This window comes from Anabas testudineus, chromosome 5 (genome assembly GCF_900324465.2).
Source record: "Anabas testudineus chromosome 5, fAnaTes1.2, whole genome shotgun sequence".
Classification (NCBI taxonomy): Eukaryota; Metazoa; Chordata; class Actinopteri; order Anabantiformes; family Anabantidae; genus Anabas; species Anabas testudineus.
The window spans coordinates 7,201,008-7,221,915 of NC_046614.1; the positions used below are offsets into that span (position 1 = coordinate 7,201,008).

Consider the following 20,908-nt stretch of genomic DNA (forward strand, 5'->3'; position numbering starts at 1 on the left):
TCACAGATTTGTTTGTGTGTTTACTGCATGTGTGTGTGTTTGGGGTGCCCGTAAGTTATTTTCATACTCGCCTGGTGCTGTTGTTGATTGCTTGTTTACTCAAGCATAAACTCACAATGTTAACACATCATATAAATGAAACTCTTGACAAGATCTTCCACCCACATATTACAACATATCAAATCGTCATAAGAGGAACATTTTTCTAAATTTCAGTTACCTTATGAAAGAATGGGAGACAGCATATCAGTATAGAAAACCATTTTTATTTCTCATAAGGCTGTCCTGTAATGTACTTATATCTACTGGGGGATAACTGTATGTTTCTCCATTGTGACTAATACTTTCTCACTGTCATTTTGAATAAATCATCTCTCTCTGGTGTTTGAGAGGGAGATCTACATGACAAACACAGTCAAGGAGTTGTCCCTGACACTCTCCGCAGCAGAAATAGACACTAACTGTCCCATTATGATCCAGTTTTTTTCTGCTGCTCTACTACATAAGTCCCCACTGTATCTGGGTGGAAAGCTTAGGGTTTGTTGTTAGTGCTGCTTTCTTTTGTGAGGCAGTTCTATACAGTGTTTTCCTCATCGTTACAGAAACTACAAGCATTTTCTGGCGTAGCCAACAACATTGTTGAATGACAAAAGTGACCAATACTTATTTTGCAGACCCCACTGTGGCTTTTTCCAGTGCAAGCAGACACCACAAAACACTCCTATTTAGGGAGCTGATCAGCTTTCCGACATGAGACTCGAGCTCCTCGGGGAGTCTTAAATATATTTTTCAGCTTCTTGGATCTGTCATCTTATCTGTAATGTATTTATATATGTATATATACAGAAATTATCTTACAAAGAAAGAAAAGAAGTGCTCATGAATTTACACTGGGCATGCCCGCAAATAGTCAATTTCTAAATGCCCATCATGGAGGAGGAGGGTGAGGCCATGAGGGAGCCTCTCAAAGATTCTTCATTAACTCCTTGAAGGATGCCAGTTAATGCAGTCACTGAACAATCCTATGCTTTTCAGTTTTATGATCTCCGTGTAGTCACAGGAAAGACATCCTGCTGAAACAGCCAAACAAAGCCTTCCACTCAGAAATGAAAGCATAATCTCTCTCTCTCAGTCCTCTTGATCCCATGTCCAGGTCCTTGTAATCTCCTCCACTGGTTTACCTTCAAATGTCTTCAAATAATGTTTTAACAACCTGTAAATAACCCCAGCCAAGCTGTTTCAGTTTTTGAGGGGGGAGACAGAGTGCGGGAAACAGAGAGAGAGAGAGAGTGGGTCGAAAACTGGCCACAGCTGTGTGGAAGAGGAGAGTCACCAACATGAGGCTCATTGATCAAACAGGGGATTAATCTGGTTTCAAATCCTTGGCACCACACAAGCAAAGCTGTTTTATCTGGGTGGATATCCTTTCTGTGGTCCCAGGTAATCCAGTCAGTAGCCATGGATGTAATAGTTTTTAGTCCGTTCAGAGGGAAGAGAAAGGGTAGATGAGGGGAGGAGCGTGGCATGCAGCCCTGCAATGGGAGCTCTCTGTTAGGTCCTGGGATGAATCTGCAACACAGAGGAGGAAGAGGAGAGAAAACACACATACACTTAGATAGAACAAAGAAATACAAGTGTGCGAGGATTGGACCCCGAGGAATTGCTTCGTTCGCGTGTTTCAAAAAACAAGGGGAGTCTTTTGAACTGTGGAGGCTTTGTACAGCCCCGTCTCACCTCCCGGTTTGCCGCTGCTACTAAAAACAGGCAGCTTATAGGAGCGGAAACAGCGCTGGAGATGGAGGCGCGCTTGGCATTTAAAGGCATACTGGGAGATATCAGCAAAAGCCTTTACCAACAAAGAAAAAAAAAAAAAGAAAGAAAGAAAAGAAATGGTGTGTTGCCATGCTGTGTATGTCTGCTTCACAAATTGACACATATATCTTTGACTTTAAATCTGACCATGGCCACTTCTGCCCCCCTTCATTTGCACCTTCATACCAAGCCAGCCAATCAAAGCTAGGGATATTTCACCAACCTGATAAAATGACTTTTGCTTTGCTAAATGGGATCAGGGCCCCTGCTGTGGAGTCTGAGCTGTCTCTCCGTGACTCTAGTTCAGGGGCTCTTATTCAGCCTCACTTGCAGACCTGGACACATTTCAATGGTACATTATGCAACCTTGGGACTGCTATTGAATGTCCTGCTTTTCAGCATCCTGCTCAACCTGAAGCTCAGTAAAAAATGTGTGCCTGATGAATACAACGGTTAAAGCAGTCAGGTTCCTTCATTCCTCGTGACAACCTATGCAGAAAAAAAAAGCATGCAAATGTTTGTCAGAGTGTTTCTTCACCTCACTTTCATCACTTTTTCCAGTTATTCTAAAACTTTATGATTTTGGAGGGAAGAAAGCTGAAGTCCCTGCACATGGTGGGGCCAATTAGAAACCCAGTAATCCTGTTCAGCTAAGAAATACGGCTATGACATTTCCAGCAGGCTTGGCAGGTGGTAGCCAGGTGTGTGGATTTGATTGCAAAAGGAGGTGGGACTCTATGAGCTGAGTCCCAAGCATTATTTTATTAACCATTTTCTGTGGGTAGAGTGACTTTCGCCTGTGCCCTACCGTACCGTGTGTTATTTTGAGATCCAGAGAACAATTTGAAAAGCAGGAGATTCTCATGCATTCTACAGTAATCTTAATTTATTTTAGCATCAACACTGACAATGTCTGAATGTCTGCAGTACAATTCTAGTATATTGTTGATTGACTGCATTTGACTTGACAGAATAATTTGACATACTGTCATAAATCTTTATGTCATTTAGGTTTGTTATTGTGCCAACAAAATAGAAATATATTAAGAAATTTCAGGGATAAAGAGCTAAAAATGAGAATATTTCCAAGGTGGTAACTAATCCCATTTACTCACATACCTACTATAAATATGAATCTGAAGTATTCAAATGTTTATGTTATCAACAATGTCAAGTTTAACTCCGTTTTAAATACACTGCTGTACTTGTACTTTTCTACTTGATTAAATTTTACAACATGTCCTTAGTACTTCAACTTGATTAAAGATAACATCTGATAGAAGAGCACTTGCACTTTAACAGTAAGTATTGAGTTTGAGTACTTGTTTTCCATTTTCATTTCTGTTTCAGGTAAATAGGAATGATATGAATGAATAACATCTGTATTTTAATCAAGATGAAGATGAATAATTCTCTAATATTTCAACATTACAAATATATGATACATTTGCAGACTTGTGTAGCTTGTAAGTGTAAGCGTGTAAGTTTTTTGCTAAAGACCAAATGACTCCTATGCAACGCTCAACAGTACTGGCTTATTCTACCTTGATGAATACATCAGCCTTATTTAGGTAGTTGCACTGCAGCAGTTTCTATGCAAGCTCTAAATAGCTTCAAAGTCTTAGATTCAGCATGTTGATCTCTCCTCCAGGTCTTGTCACAGCGTCTTTCTTTGTACAGATTTGCCCTTTTCTCCCTAAGCACAGTAATCCTCTGGGCTCATCTGTTGAACATTTGCATCTGTATCATCTACTGTACCACGACATTTCTAAATGTTGGAGTAGAGAATGACCTCTGCTAGAACAAGAGCGGTAACAGGTTGCACATCACGGCTTACTCTCCGTCTCAGTCACAATCCACCAGAGGTTTGTTAGTGGGAGAAAAGGGGTTGTATGCAAATGCTGTCATTTCAACCTGTATGTGTGTGAGTGAATGTGTGACTAAAAGTGTCCCGTGTTCTTTTTTTTTGTCCTATGTCTCTTTTAAATGAATAGTGCAGCAGGTAGCACCGGCTTGCTCAAGGATTTCCTGCCTATCCCATCTTTGCTGGCAACCAGGCCGTCTGCATTCTAATTTGCTGGCTGCATTAAATTGCAATTTACTCAGACTTCAGTTAGTAAAAGGAGCCAAGGACAATTGCCTTAGCTAAAGAATTCAGTGCAAACACAGACTCCCCTTTACCCCTTTCTCGTTTAGTGCTGAATAAATCAATCATGCCAGCTAAGAAATCTCTTCAAACAGCACTAAAGAGCACCCTCTAAAAACAGAAGACTCCAGACAACAAAATACATCAAGATCCATTTAATGTGACATTGACAATGGAAAAAGCAAAGGCGACGGGTATAAATTAATCAGTAGCACTTGGAATAAACTCCTCTACCCCAAACCTGTATAAAAATGTCATAAGGATGACAACCTGGGTAGTTTTGGCAGCCTCTGTTAGCTTGTAGTCTCACATGTTCAAAATACTGTTGATCGCAAATGTACCACTGATCAGCCTGTGTTTATGACTGTTGGATTTGTCTTCATGATGACATTATGCAGGAGTGAAGGAGGAGGAGGAGGAGGAGAAATGTTGTCAAGCACAGAGGTGGAGCAGATTATTTCTCTGTGATGTCGAACTGCATGTTGCATGGCTGCTCAAAGTTCACTTTTGTCAACTGCGGACTGTGGTCTCCTATTTTGACAAATTAGATGGGGATGCATCTGCTGGCAGGTCACTTTGCTCTGAAACCGTCTCACAGATGGGATACATCCTGTCACACTGTGTTATTTTGCTTGAAAAAGTGCCCTCTGCTCCTTTTAATAAAGGACATGTGGACCTCTAAACAGCAAGTAAATCATGTCAAACTAGTTGGAGGGAACACACTGTAAAGTGTGAAAGATGGCGGTGTAAAAGGACTGATTCACTTCAGGGCAAAGCTTGGCACTTGCTAATCTGAGCAATTGCGCATAGTCTACAGTGGAACTACTGTTTCCCTCTACAGAAACACTGTAAAAGAGTGAAATTACTACAAAAAACATAATAATTCACTGAATGCCAGATAAGCATTGCATGACACTTGCATGACACTCCCGCGTAGATGCTGGCATATTCAGCTTCACTCTAAAACTCATCTTAACAGTGAAGTTATCAAATCAACATCATTCTCTTCGATATCGTCAAAAGCAGGAGAGGAGAATGAGTAGCAGAAAGATGTTTTCATTACAGCATCTCTCATTGTGTCCGTCTCTCTTAAGTTGTATAATTGTTTGGAGCAAGCAGAAATAAATGGATTGATCTATTTAGCCAGTGGAGCGGGTAATGCAGATCTATGGCGAGCGAGTATTTTGGAATGGGGCTCCCCAGCATCGCTCTCACTGTGACTTCCACAAACAAAAGGGCCTGCCTTGTCTGCTGCTACAGAACAGGCAATGAAGGGCTCCCTCTCTGAAAGACATAAAGGGAAAAAGAAGAAACATGGGTGTCAGGCACTGGCTTTGCTTGACTTTTTACTGTTCATGCCAATTTTTAGGATAGATGGTAATGAAGTCTGTGTGCAGACGAACATGTGTGTGTTTCTGTCTCACTGTGCTGCACCGACTCTTTTCAGAGCAAAATGACAACCTGCAGGTGAAATAAAATGGCTGAAAATGATATATAAATCTAAAAAAACAAAACAAAAAACAATGCTGTGTTGTGGGCTTGTTGGCTTGCGACAGAACAAACACAAATGAGGCAATTTGGCCTGAGAGGCAGGTGAATGAGGAATGTTGATTAAAAAAAGAGTGCAGAGTGCAGGATAAAAGGCCTTTCATGTAGCCTGTGGGCTATGCTGTGTGCTGATAGCTGCTTCAACAAGACCCTCAGAGGGGGATCAGGATATCAAGTGGCCACTGATAAGAAGCCACACAAAAACAGGCCTGCCTGGGGGTCTCGCGAACACGCGTGAGCATACACGCACAAACACAGACATATCAAACACATCAAACATGTGCGTGTATGGAGAACTAGGAGCACACACAGAGAGGAGCAAGTAGCATGTCAGAGATTAGTGCCTAATGGGATTGGCAGAACAGTGCAAGGCACTGTAATCAAACCCACACAGTGGCCGATAGCAAAAACAGGACATGGAACAAAGGAGGCAATGAAAGGAAGAGGGACAGTTCCTAGCATTACACACTGATCACAGACGGCAGGGTTCTGCTAAGAGGTAGAAAGTGTCTCTATGTGTGTACTTCGACAGTTTTCCACGAATGTACAGCTCAGTACGTGCATGTTTACACTAGAGCTATAGAGTAGTAATACGCGTGCCACGCTTTATAGAAAAAGTGCAGCATATTGCTCTTAATTTATGCATGCACTGCCTGTGCGGGGTGCTAAATATTTACAGTAGGTGGCGGTGCATTCAGTGTTTGTGTCACGCCTGACTAGTCATGCACAGCATGTAAACACACACTTGATTATTTCGCACTAGTATTTGGGTTAATGAGAAGTCACTGAACAAGAGTCGGTCCCACTCCTACCGCCCAAAACTGGAGTGCATACTGTACAGTGGTGTGTGTGTGTGTTTGTGTGTGTGTGTGTGTGTGTGTGTGTGTGTGTGAGAGAGAGAGAGACGGGAAAACAAAAATAAAGAACAGCTTTAGAAAAAGACTAACCTTTACAGAAGCAAGAATGCAGCTCAATTTCTGTTGACGCATCCTCTGCATTTTGCTTCCGGAAGCTAAAAAGGGGAGTATGGCTGGGTGTTCTGCAAAGAGAGGGTCAAGAGAAAAGGACACGTGTGTATTGGGTAGAAAAGCAGCTCCAGGCCTGACCTTTGGACCCTTTCCTAACATCTTTGATAGAATTAGACCAAAGCTACTCACAGCTATCCATTAACGATTCTTCTGCAATTTGTGTGTAAAAAAATTACAATATTGACTGTTTCTCAAAAGAAGTCGTTTTTTTTTTTTTTTACATAAAGACAATTAGCATTTCAAGTTAAAGTATTGTAAACTGTGTAAAAGACTGAATTGAGAATTAGAGATGCATTCTTTACAGTGAACCAAATACTGCACCTTACCTTGATGGGCTGGCAAGACCCCATTCGATCAACTTCTTTAGAACATTTTAGGCCTGTGGTGCTCGGGGGGCCCAGGGAAAGCTTTATGTCTATCTGCTGGCATATGAATCTGCGGAGCGACCTTGGGAAACCCTGCGTGATCTAACCTTCACTGCCTATTCCCTGTTTCCCTAACATCACATTAGTCTCTCTATTCAAAGTCATTGTCACCAAGCACTGAAAGAAGATGCTGTTGATCACGGGCAGGTGAGACGGGGGTGGGGGAGTCGATTAAATGAATACAAATTGGGTGATCAAACTGTCACGGAGCTCCGGACTGCTGGCTTCGAGGACTTAACTCCCTTCATTATTTTTGCATGCTGCATTTGGAGTCAGTTTACAGAGCCGCAAGGCAGTGGAGAAGCAGAGTGGCCGTTAAGTTTATCTCTGAGAGAAGTGTGGCCTGAGGCAGAGCCCACCTTTTTGTTTACTGTCTGCTTTATGTTTGTTCTTTACTGCTATGGCCCTTAGATAGGTTGCTTACACCGAACAGACTTCCCCTTGTTATACAGAGGCAGTTTTTTTTTTTTAAGTATTCTCTATATAGTGTGATTTGTGCACACCCGTTTTTACCCACAGGTTTCAAACTGTGCACTGTTTAAGTGGAAAAGGGAAATTAAAAGTGAAGCAGGTAGTTGACAGAGAATATTTGTGAAAACATTGAATCAAATTATAGTCAGACATCGCGTCTTGGTATTTTCTCATTTCAGGTCCAGAGGAAACGTTAACTATGACATTTTGGCATTTGCTGTGTTAAAATGGTGTGAATGTGTGAGTGTGCACGCGTGAATATAGGCGCAGGAGCGTTTCTGTATGTATATGTGTACTTTACACAGTATGTGTGCCTCTGTGCACTGTGAGTGTAGGTGTGTGCATGCGTGTGTGTGTGTGTGTGTGTGTGTGTGTGTGTTTGCGAGGGACTCACCCTTGTGGTCTTGATTTTGTTCCCAGAGGAGCACATCCATCCAGAGTTGTCAGGCAGAGTCTTACACTCTTCTCCCTCCAGACATGGTTCCATCTCACACCACCATTTTCCAATTACAATAGACGCTGTGGAAGGTGAGCACAGACACATAACGGAGCAGGTTAGTTTATCATGCAGACACTCGCGTACACACACACATTCACATATGGCTGCACACACCCAGGATGCTGATACAAATGCTGAAAGATACCGTCAAAAAAAGAAGTTGCAGCGGCAGCAAAGTATCAAAAAAACTCCAGTTTGACATATATATAAGTGAAGTTAAGGGTTAACTATAGTTTAAAATGTAAGTGGACTCTAAACCAAAGGTTGCAGAAGTCTCCCACGCATACACATACACGAGAACCCACACACGATATTACGAGCAATCCTCCGCCGTGTCTCTAAACGAATGATTTCCCTGTTACTTTGGCCTCACAGCAATTGTAACACTGCTGCACGGGTGCTTTTCCTGTTGACAATAATGTCTTGTACCAACAGAAATTAATCATTATTTTGTTTTGATATTGCTACATTGCATGTAGGGGAGCAATCTCATTTTTAATCAAAACTAATTGCCTCTCATTAACATCGACCAAATTCTTCCTCCAGCTATCTGACAAAAACAAATATGTTCTCAACTTCTCATCAGGATACCTCTCCCTCTCCCCCCTCACTCTATTTGTGTCTCTGGGCGTGCATATGCGTATGTTTGAGGTGTTAGATGATGTTATGGAGCCGTTCTTCGTGCTGAATACGTAAACTTTGTTTACCTACTGTATATTGAATTAGTTACATGGGGAAACATGCCTCTTTGCTCTTTCACGTGCTGTTTTACTGTATTTGGGATGAACAGCTGTATTGCTTATTGCAATTAAATTCTTCCTCTTATAAGTTAACTTCAGTCTTGCAGTGGGAACCTCTCTCTGAAACAAATCAAAGCTCACTCTAAACCCTAAACTCTAAACTATTCTTTCAAAGTCAAGTTCTGATTCATTTATTAACCATGATGTTTGAAAAACTTTCTGTTTTTCCACACTTCTCTTTCGTTTCTGACAGGAGATGAGAAGAGTTCAAAGCCGTGTTTTTTTTTAGATGATACAGTAAGTCATCTCTTCCCCACAACAGATGTATTTTCAACATTTAGTTTATTTTCTTAAATTTTGCTGCTTAAATCTCCAAAGAGCATCTTTCCTTTCATCATGTTGATATAAAGAGGATGTGAAGGTCAAATAATTGGCTGGGTTCAACTGGTATTGTTTCATTTTTCAAACCCATCCTTTTGAACCTTTTGGAAAAATAGTTTTTTTTTTCCCCTCCAGCCTGTGTTACCAAGGTTACAGGCCAACCACCAATCAATTGTGAGTATGAGCAACGTGCCGTTTCCAACTGATGGAAGAGGACAGTTAAGGTGCAGACTTGCACAGCAGTAAAGTGTGCTACGGTTCTGTGTGAATGGGCACACACACACACACACAGAAAAAAGAGTGGACAGACACCCCACTGCTGCTCGGTGAATTTCCTCCCATCCTTGAGCCCTGAGGATACTAAATGCTAGAATGAGAGCATCCACTAACCAGCTGTGAACCCACCCCATGGCTTCCCCCATGGCTGTTCACCTTATCCACTAATTACCACATGTTGGTCCCTCATCCACTGTGCTCTCACTATCTCCGTCTGCCTTTATCAATGGGCTAAATAGGCATTTCACATCATTAATCATGTTTACATTGAGCTGTGTTTTAGGTGCAATACCAGAACTACGCAGGAAGTCCTCGTTAAGTGGCAAATTACAATTAGGCCTAAGAAAATGTGTTTAATCAGTCTTATCGAGTGATGATGATGTGCTGTGACACTGCCTCTCTGTTTAGTCTCTTCCCCCTCGCCTCGGAAAGCAAGGGGGTAGCGAGAAGTTGTTTTTCATTATACCACCAACCGAGCAGGATTTATATTCGACACTGCGAATGTAGAATCCACTTGAAATTGAAAACAGTAAAGTAATACTGGCAAAACAAAAATCAATTCCTTCAAATGGAACCTGAAAGAAAGCAGAGAAGAGACAGAAAGGGAAGCAAAAACCGAGGCAGGAGATTAAAATGCTGCTCCACACAAGCTGGTGAAAAATGGGAGCCGCTTTGCATGAAAGTTGAATGATATTAACTGTACTTCACAGAACCGGATTCACCTCACCCTCTCTGTGTGCACATGAAGCATGGATAATTTATACAAGAGGAGTCTGGAAAATGACTGTATTATATGGGCCTGTGATGTTATAGTTTCATAGTAGTTTCATAGTATTATTTTGTGCTCTCATCCATTATTTATTTCCATTACATTCCTTTACAGTGTTTTTCAATTAGGGAATAGCGAGAATACCAGATGGTTGTTCAAAAGTTCACTGCACGGCCTAGAATATGGATTATTAGTTTTTATTCTGTGCTGTGTATGTAACACGGCTGTGTGTTTTTAGAAGATGTAAATGCATTTTCTATGGTGTGAGCGGTGTGTTTTCACCTACAAATTTTATTTAAATCAATTGCTCACGAGGGCAGCATGGTTGAACCGTGGTTAGTGCTAACAGTGTGATGTTGGATCAAATCTAATGGAAAATCAACTGTGAACTTTGTGTTTGCTTTCGCCTCCTCCCTCACTTTTAGTGAATGTTTGTGTTCGATTATTTGTTTTTTCTTATGAGGTCTTCAGCAAATGCTTTCACTGAGATGTCTGGTTTAATGCTAAACGGGCATTCAGTCCCGCTCTGTGCTGTTTTTTAAATTTATGGAAAACCATGCGTCGACAACTACTTACTCACTCACTCGCTGCACAGAGGGATGCTCTTGTGTACGCTGAGAATGCACATCAAAGTGAGCAAAATGATTGGACATCCACTTAATGATGTGTTTTGCCTATTGTTGCCTTGCATTGATATTAATTCTTCATTTTGCAGAATTTCCTGACATCAAAGTTATTTTCGAAGCTAATCATACTATAGTCCAATTTGCCCCACACACAAGTGTAACGCAAAACATGCACTGAGGGTGGACTTTTCAGTGAAATAGGAAATAACATATCAGAATTTAATAGCAACAAGAGTGTACGTATGACAGTGTAATTCTGTGGAGACTGGGTGAGACAGGGAGAACACAGCCTCACTATAACATGTACAGTGGCAAGAAAAAATATGTGAACCTTTTATGTGAACTTTCATGGTTTTCTGTATTAATTTGTTATAAAATGTGATCTGATGTTCATATAAGTCTAAGCTATAAATTAGAGAAGTATTACAGTTCAAATCAAACATAAACATACAAATTCCTGTTCCACAGCACAGACCCGATAATCCACCGTCTTTAAAATGCATTCTTGCACAACTCCAATTAATATCTTGACAGCTTCCCATCTTGTAATTAAAGTTACTAAGACATACATCTTATAAATATTCATACTCAAATTCGATCTTTCAGTGAGCCTATGTGGACAACAGCGGGCTCTTCTCAGAAAACCTGACAACACATTATTAACAACGTCTGGTCTGACAGCCATGAGGATAAAAACTAGACAAAGTCGAGGCTAATGTGAACACACACACACACACACACACACACACACACACACACACACACACACACACACACACACACACACACACACACACACACAGACAGACACACAGAGACACACACACACTACATGTACATGCACCCAGGCCAGGACATCTGGCTCTGACCTTGACCACTGGAGAAGAGCCATCTCTGGGCTGGAATCCATGCATCACTCTCTGGTGACCACTGACCTCCAGCAGTCGTTTTACTTTAACTACTCCCTGTGCAATCGTCAGCACAGAGAGTGTAACCTTTGTTCCAACATCAGCAAACTTTACTTCTCCTTTGTAGTCTGCTGAGCAGAGATAGGTGAGTGAGGACTTACAGTAGTCCACTGCCCTTAATCCCGCTTCAGGTCAGATTGACCATTTTCAGATCCTTCTGTTTACCAGCTGAAAGCCTTCAATGTGATTTAAAGCACCCACACCAATTAACACAAGCTTCACACGTTACCCCAAAGTAGCTGCTGTATGCTGTCAAAGATGACAGATGGGCTTGGAATAATCAGCAAACAAGGACGGAATGGGTTTTGTTTCAAGATGTTAGCCATGTAGCAGGCTGGAGTCTTTAGCTTTGATGGACAAACAATCGAGAGTAGGACTTGAATTGATTGAAAAACATGAAGCAATGGACCCTTTTACAAGTGCATCTGTCAGATCACTGGAGTACGGACTCCATGATGGATTGAACTCGCTGACACGTCCCTGCCAGGTAGCAGAATGTTTGAACACCTTGACGGATGAGGAAGAGAATTGATTTCTGTCGGTGTCAAAATGTGAATACATGTCTGTTGGCTCAATGAATAGTTAATGTTTTTCAACCTGGAGTGGTCGCACAGTGGTGAACTTAATCATAGAGAAACAGAAGCACGATCTGGTGCAGAAAGCAATTAGACTTTAAACTCTCATACAGTTTTGTTAGGTTAAGTTTCCATGTTGGCCTAAAGAATCGACACTTCCCACAAGACAACAGTGAACATCCAGCTCCACTTCTATCCTTTCACTGACTCATTCAGGTCATCTGGGTATTTGTCTCTTCCCCTTTACCTGATCATTTAATGTCACTGATCTGCAAGTGCCCTGATTACTATTATTAACCAAACAAACAGCCAATCAATCAATCATTCATTTGCATAATCATGCAAGCAAGAAAACAGTCCTTTAATCAAGAGACCCCTCTCTCATTTTTACCGGAAGAATCGCACTGAAGTGTTTGATTAAAAAGAAACACTTCCATCTTAATGAGACAGAGGTATGAGTGCACACATTGTGCAGCAGCAGGAAGGTACTGGAAGGGTCAAGAGAGCATGAATCAAATGAAGCAAGTGTATAATTACAGTGAGGCAGAGACTTGGACCCTTGAACCTGAGGTCAGCCTCAGAGAGTCATTATTCTGCATTAAACTTTGCTCCTCTAAGAAAAGAGAAGTGAGAATTGATTAGCTATTCAGAAAATATAGTTTGGCTTTTTAATCACATACTGTAGCTTTTTGCGGATTGCTGCATTTGTAATGGATACCCTGGTCCCTGCACATTTAAAGACAAATTCCTATGTTTTCATTTGATTATTTGCAGCGTGGTCGTCGCATCCAAATTACTATTTTAAAATGCTGCAGAAGGTTTTCGTCATTTGCCCGATCTCATATTCGCTCAGGTGAAAACTGCAATATACAGTTACACGTTCAAACATCGGAAAGATTTATTGTGATAACAAAAAAGTGGAAGAAAACACAGCGTGCCGAATAATCCACTATCATTACTTCCACAGAAATTTGTGTTTTATACATGAATATAATTACAATGAAAAGAACACTGTTCTTCTATATGCCTTCTGTTCCTTCGGAGTGTGTCTGTGTGTGTAATTTTTACTGCATCAATGAGTGAAATAACTTTGATTATGTGGAGTTGATGTATATACTGTATATATATATATGTGTGTGTGTGTGTGTGTGGTTGAACAATGAATTCTTCTGTTGTGTGGTTATTTCCATTCCTTTAAGTGGGTACAAAAGGGACTCATGAAAAATGTATCTCCCACACAGCTGACATATCTGCTTTATGTATCTTTACCCCTGTCTCTTTCTTTCTCTTACTCTCGACACAGCCACAGGCTTGTTAGCGCGGTGAGAGTGGTAAAGGAATACAATGTTGTGTAAAGAAAAAAATAAAATAAAATAAAAAAAAATAGGAAGTGAGAGTAGGAAAACTACGAAGACCTTTCAACTCGAGCTCGGGGTCAGATCCTCTCCTGGCAGGTTAAAGGTTGGGAGTTTAATCACATCGTGAGAGCTCAGCAGGATGTGACAAAAATGGAGGAGAAAAACTTTCTTCATCATTATCTTCAACTTCTCCAAAGACCAACATACTTTTTGACCCAGGAAGGTTTCAGTGTTTGTTAGTCTTCCCCTGTCTCATGTCTGTCTGTATGGTATGTGTGTGCTTGTCAGTAAGAGAAAGGAGTTATTGTTTTCTATTGTACAGGATAATATGCTTCTTTTGTCCGTCCCCTCAGGCAGTATCGGCAGTAGGTACACACCTCGCAACACAATACAGTAGCAGGGGTGCCACAGAACAATAAGAAAATTATACTGTTGGGGGGCAGGAGGATGAGATTTTCATTCGCCTCTTCCTGGATGTCACCAGTTAGGACTCCATTACGCAGACAAGCAGGAAGAGAAATTAATAAACTCCTGTGGGTTTTTGTGCACAAAACATATGCAACAACAAGCTTTACCAACAAGTGCTCTGTTTGATTAAGCACTGCTTATAACAGTGATGGCTTATTATGCTGACACGCAGTGAGACTGCAACAAACTCTGCATTATACCCTAGGATGTTTATGATATTCTGATTTTATTCATAATGGGACCAGTAATGTATGCAGAACAACTGCAGCACTCCTTGTCCCTGCCCTCAAGTAGCATCAATGTGTGTTTCCCCTGGATGTATCTCAAATGTACCATGACAACCTGTCATGCTTGGCTATATTCGCCTGCAGCCAAACAGAAGGGTTCATTCCCCATCAGTGATCAGCAGCGAGCGGGCATCTGTGTGCAACTCTTATTGAAAGGGTTTACATCCACAGCAGCAACATGACAGCGTTAGCAAGTGTTAGCACATTAGGGGCATCTGCATGCATGTGTCGAGTAAATGAGTGCATATGTATGTGTGTGTCTTCGCGTATGTGTGTGTTCGAGTGTGTCTTTGTGCGTCCATACTGTGACTGCAGGCTTACATGTCTCATACACTGGGATAAAGGCAGTGGTGCGATGATGAGCGGCTAATCTGAGTGCATGTCATTGGCCCGGCAAAGGCTGGAGAGATATGAGCGTTTGACTTGTTTAAAGGAATGTTCTTCACTAAGAGCCTCGTTGGCCCTGACGTAACTGGGACATAGTTCTCCTTGTCAAAGCTAATAATCAATTCCCACTACAGGGATAATCTGACAGAAACCCCCACTGAGTATGACGTCTCCTAACACAAGCTGTCGTCACACCGCCATGAATTAGTAACAACCAGAACAGTTACCAGTGTAACCTCATGTGGCCTGCATTCACAAGGTTGCAAACACTTGACAATGAGGCTGAACTTCACTGTGTGCTTTGATGTGGGGTTTGATACTAATGACCAATAATAGAGCACATCGTGGAGACTGCCTCTTTCTGTAAATATGTGCTGTGGTATAGTTTTCATTCCTTCAGGCTCTGTATGTGTGTCCAGAACCAAATGACCGCTGAAGATATACTTCTGATTTGTTATATCAGACCACGGGCTATATATATATATATATATATATATATATATATATATATATATATATATATATATATATATATATATATATATATATTTTGTGGTAACAAAACCTGTGTATGGTAGAGTGGCGGCAGGTGTCCCCCAGGGATTTGTGAGATGAGCTGCGCTGCAGCATCGTTTCTCATCTGGATGGAACATTAATAACGCCAGGACCCGGGGAGAAAGCTCCATCTGGGCCAGGCCGGTGCACTGCTGAGGGGACAGACCACTGACTCCACAAGACCATAATCCCTCACATAGAGCAAGGGTAGCCCACGGGGTCTCAGGTGACAAATACATGCAACTTTTGGGTGTAGCTTATCCCAGACGATCAAAATCCCTGAACGTAGCGCGCGCGCGCGCGCCTCTCTTCTGTGTCGGTTTATTTTAACACTTCCACATGAAAGATCCCTTAATTAAATGGTTTGCTTACAATGTGTGACACCTCTGACTACAAATGAGCTCTTATGACTAATCACATAATTATTTCATCTGCCCTTCAACCCTTATCCCATTGTGGATTCAGTGTTTAATAGATAATAAACAGCCTGATTCGCTTCAAGCAGGTGGAAATTATCCAAAAGAGGAGGTAAACTAAAGGAAATAAAATAAGGCCAGGTCAGCTTAACTCCATCCGTGTGGTGCTCAATATTGTAGCTTATTGCTCAGTGACTTGTCATTTCCATTTTATTATCACTCCCTCTATAAGTGCGTGTTGATCAATACACTCACAACTAGAATTATCTGGCTGCAGGAGTCTGAAGCAAGGAGGGATGAAGTGTTAACAACCTCTGACGTCTCCCCATCCATGCCTGAAGCCACGTAATTTTATTTTTGAATGGTACACTTTGTCTTTAATGAACATCTTCTCACAACTTCTTAGATTTTTCTTATCTTGAGGTAAAAATCGCCTGTTACGCCAAGTTCTGTTTGCCTTTTATTTTCCATTTAGCTGAAACGGTTTTTATCTTAGGGACTGGAGTTTAAGTTTTAGTTTTGGACAAGTAAATGGGTCAGTTTGATGTTAAGGTTTTAAGATATTTTATTAAGTCAGTCTAAGCCATGTTTACTGAAAAAGACACAATTTGAGCGAATATAAAACGAGTCCAGAGTACCCTGTCTGTTAGGTGCTGCAGAGAAGACTGTCTGGTTGTCTGCCTCTCTGCACAAGGACAACACAGTCTGCTAAAAACACTGCATCTCAAGGTCAGAGCTCTGTAAATGTTTCATTCAGGAGATGTCTCCAACCACAGGGCAAACACAACATTTTTTTTTTTAACTGTCTCTTTTAAAAATGTCTCAAGGACTAAAGATTCAGCTGTTCACGAAGTTTTCTAATTTTTGTCACACCGGGAGAAAGTTCTTTTGTGTCGTCCGTAGCTCATCACTAATTCATTTTCTGAGGTCTTCTTGAGTGTCAGCTGTGGCTAACCAACCTTGTGAAGCCCACTGAACGGGCATGTCTGGCCCTTCATGTAAAATCACTTGTTATGAAGATATTTTGGTGTCATTTCTTTGCAAGGGAGCAGCCAGAGAGACGACTTTGATGTCTGCCGAAAGTAGAGGTGAAAAGATCGAGACTGTAGGAGCAATAAATGAGCTCCGTGGAGTGAAAGGGCCATCACTGTTCTGTCTCAGTAGACTTGTGACTTCTCGTCAGTTTTTTTTTTTTCTCTCTCTCTCATGGAGCTGCCTCTGCCTGATTGTTTTTCTCAGGTTGGGTAATTCAGGTGCACTAGCCTAGAGCTTCCCTGACTTGTGTTTATTAGTTATTCATTTCCATCAGCCTTGAGTTGCCTTGAGCAATGCGATCTGCAATGTGCTCCATGCTCAGGTGTTTAACAGCCCGACTTGTTCATCCTCTGTCTCCCATGATGCACAGCAGCATAGCTCTACTGGAGTGTGAATGAATGAGTGTGTTTTTATTATTGGAGAAATCTACATCACATTGGGTTGAATGTATTAAAAAAAAATCCAATCAATGTATCAATTAAATCCACATGACCTCTCCCCACCACCCACTATCTACAGTAATTATGGTCAATATCACAACGTTAAAACAAAGGAGATGTCCTCACCATCCACACAAGAGGGTTTGTTGCGTGTCGTTCCAGCCACTTTCCCCGGTAAACAGGAGCACTTGACTGTCTGAGAACGCTCCTCGATGCGATTCTTGTTACAGCACCGGTGGGCAGCAATCACCTCACACGTACCTCCCTCTGCAGACAGACACAGAGATACCTGGTCAGGACATGTAAGAGACGAACAGAAAAAAACATTCTGTAGCAGCCGTAGCTGTTCAACTTCTGATGTTGAACTCATAGTTTCGTTCGCTATGGTGTACTTTAAACAATAACGTGAAAGAAAGATAAGGGCACCTCGAATGGCTCACATCACATCAAGTCAGGCACGCTGCAGTGCAATCACTGAGCACTTACACTATAAGTATGTGTAACAAATTGGCCCTTGAGGAATCTCAATTATGTCATCTAATTGCCTCTCACTCAGTGCTGCCCTCACTCCATACCAAGCAGCCCATGAAGACGATCACATCATACACTTAGTATGTATTAATGTGCCTGTATTTGCATCCTTGATATTGTTGCCCATGTGATTGAAAAAATGTGAATCTTCAGACTTGGCTTTGCCAATAAAAACTGGCAGTCATGAGACTTGTAGATGGCCGACACCTTTGAGTCTAATGACTAAACCAATCAGACTTAGTCTATACTGCGCCAAAGCATTAACTCCAAAGCAAAGATGGCATCAGTCAGAGCAAATGCTGTACAATAGGTCTCTGTCTGACAAAAGAGCATGTCAAAATAATTCTGCGAAAAGGGTGATATACGCCAATGGCAATAATGGGTCAAAATAACAATAGGGAGGATTACCCAGGGGAGGGACAGGGGGTGATGGCACTGAGGGACATTCTGAAATGAGTGAGACAGGCAGAGAAAGAGAGAGAGCTAGAGGACAAGGTGTGTCTGGCTGCCAGGGACTGGCCATGCCAGTGAGTAATGAGGGAGTCATTGGAAGTGCCCCCTTCACACAATTATAAAGCGTGGGGCTAATGCAGCCAGCGGAGCTGCAGGAGAGAGGCCCTCCATCACCGCTCTCCCCTTTCCTTATGCTCCAGGAAAAACTCTTTATCTTCCCTTGACAGCCACTGCAACAGACACCAGCCTCCAACAATTAAACTGGAGCTCATCCCAGGACATAGGAGAAGCTAGGTGAGGGGAGAGGAGAGGAGAGGAGAGGAGAGGAGAGGAGAGGAGAGGAGAGGAGAGAGGAGAGGAGAGGAGAGGAGAGGAGAGACAACCAAACGCCACGTTCCATCTTGTTTGTGCCTTATTTCACTCGGCCTTACCAAGTTTTAAAGAGGACATCCTGCTGCAGTGAGGAGACACATTTGCTTCCACTGGCATAACAACAACCGGTGTGTGCTTCTCTGGCAGGGTTGGCTGTGCAAATGTTTGAAATGGCTCGAGTCATGAATTACGGAACTCAGCTCCCAGCAGCCTAGACAAGTTTGGCAACAGTTTTCTTCTCCTATTCCCATCAATGTCTGCCGTGGCCAGACCAAAGGCCGGTGAGTCCTGGATTAAAAGGCAAACATTTGTGGTCCTGCTGGACTGTGCTGTCGTGCAGTATTAATGTCACCCTCTCAGTGCTTGTTGTTAGATATTTCTGAGCAGAAGGAGGCAGAACACAGACTATAAAAGTGAGAGAGAAAATTCCCTTGAGTGTGCTAAAACCCCCAAACCCCACAATGTGTTGGCTTGTTGAATATTTTACCCAGCAGCTTCCTGACCAGCAGACTTGCTTTCAAGTCAGTGTTGATCTCTGAATGGGTGAAGATTTTACTTTGCATCACAGAATACTGAATTGCATTGGGTCCCGATTTACAGCTTTGCACTACAGAGGTGTAACCAGAAAACATCTGACAAGAGACAACAAAGCACATGTCTTATCTTGTTAAAATGTGACTTGTCCTGATCTATGGCCAAATTAATCTTTAGTGCTAAAAGAAAGCCTATAAGGCAGCTTAAACAATTAAGTGTACAGTAATAGCCTACAGCTTATAGGACATATTATTATGAATATTATAACCATTACGATGATCAATATAATTACTGCCTGCAGAATTTGGAAATATCCCTAACATAGACACACACACACACACACACAATCACATGCCACAAGCCATGGGTTGAGGTCCAGCCATCAGCCAGGTGGACATTAGGGGTGATCACTATGAACCATCTGGTATGTGGAGGAGAGAGCAGTGTAAATGGCTTCACAAGTACTCTACTGGGCCAATCACTGGAGCCACTTAGATGACAAATGGCCATTTGGACTAGATATAGTTCTGTTCAGGTAGCTGGGGGCTTGAGGTGAGGTAAGCCATCCATTATCTGTGTCTGGGTTTGTGTGGGTTGTGTACTTATGCATATGATCTTGTTTTGGTTTGTATCTGCTCAAACAGAGAGTGGTAATAGCATGTGCATTCATGGTACAATATGAGATCATCACAACGTGACTTTGTGATGGATGTAGTGTTTAGAGTCTGTCAGGCAGCTAAAGGGGTTAAACCAACCTGATAAGATGGAGTAGGCGGCTGTGCACTCTAGCCTTTGGTGAGGGGAGGTGAAGGGCATCAATAGGGCCACTGACTGGTCATTTTTCTCTTGGCGGCGGACAGTGACAGCAGTCATTAAACGACTATATGAGGTGATTATGCTTGAGGAAATCAATGCTTCGTTGTTTTCAGCTTAGCCCAATAGCCAATTAGGGCCTGTTAATGAGGAAAAGTTGTAAAATGAGGAGATAGATAGGGGGAGAAATAGAGGGAATGGAAGGCCAGGAAAAAAAAGACATCCTTATATTAGTATTTTCCACAGACCATAAGGAGTTTCAGATTTGTGAAGGGGGACAAGTCACAAGATGTTTGAAAAAAGTATAAATATAAAGTTGTGCACAGGCAACAATGATTTTGATCCAAAAATCATTGTTGTCTACTGTTGTTCTATTATCTGAGGTTAGCCTATAAGAATGTCTGAATGCTTATGCAATCAGTTTGCTGGAGAAAATAAATTCACAATATCTGAAAGAACAGTAGATTAGAGCAGCAGTGGACCACAGACATCTGTCAAGCTGCTCCGAATTACAGACACAGACGTCACAGATGATGAGAAGCTCAGAGAGACTGTCTGAAAAGTGCTAACTGCTGGAGAAAATCATTTGACCACCTTCAAAAAAGCCTGCGAGAAAGAGTGTGTGACAGCTAGACAAGATACACAAATGTGGGATTTATGTTGGGCTTTAATGTTATTGCTTTATGTTTCATAAAAGTTATGAGCGAAAGGATTCAAGGAAGGGATAATAGTAACTCAGGGAAAGTCTCCCATCAGGACTAGTGTACTGTATTATTCAGGCAAAGTATGTGAACCTCGGATATGTTAAAACCCATGCAGGCAGATGAGTCACCATTCAGAGCCACAGCGCAAAACCTATGATGGGTTACATTATTTCTGTGGACAAACTCAAGGTCACAAACAAAACCATGATAGTTTATTCACCAAAGGACTCCTGAGCCACAGGAATGAAGGTGACAATTTCTTTTCATCCTTTGAGTGACAAAGAACATACT

General features: G+C 41.8%; 1 protein-coding gene across 2 annotated transcripts in view; it reads right to left on the bottom strand.

Annotated features, from left to right (window-relative positions):
- Positions 1-291: 291 nt before the first annotated feature.
- The window catches only part of LOC113153473 (chemokine-like protein TAFA-1), a 94,548-nt gene continuing 73,931 nt past the window's right edge, over positions 292-20,908 (bottom strand). The window contains exons 3-6 of one of the 2 annotated variants that reach the window (XM_026347118.1): positions 17,337-17,477; positions 7,825-7,949; positions 6,454-6,545; positions 292-1,569 (exon numbers count right to left, since the gene is read on the bottom strand). In XM_026347118.1, coding sequence (XP_026202903.1) covers positions 6,519-6,545; positions 7,825-7,949; positions 17,337-17,477 — 293 coding nt within the window. In that variant the 3' untranslated portion in view covers positions 292-1,569; positions 6,454-6,518. Of the gene's footprint in view, positions 1,570-4,131; positions 5,243-6,453; positions 6,546-7,824; positions 7,950-17,336; positions 17,478-20,908 lie in introns of those variants that run through there. The other variant, XM_026347119.1, reaches the window with a different exon arrangement.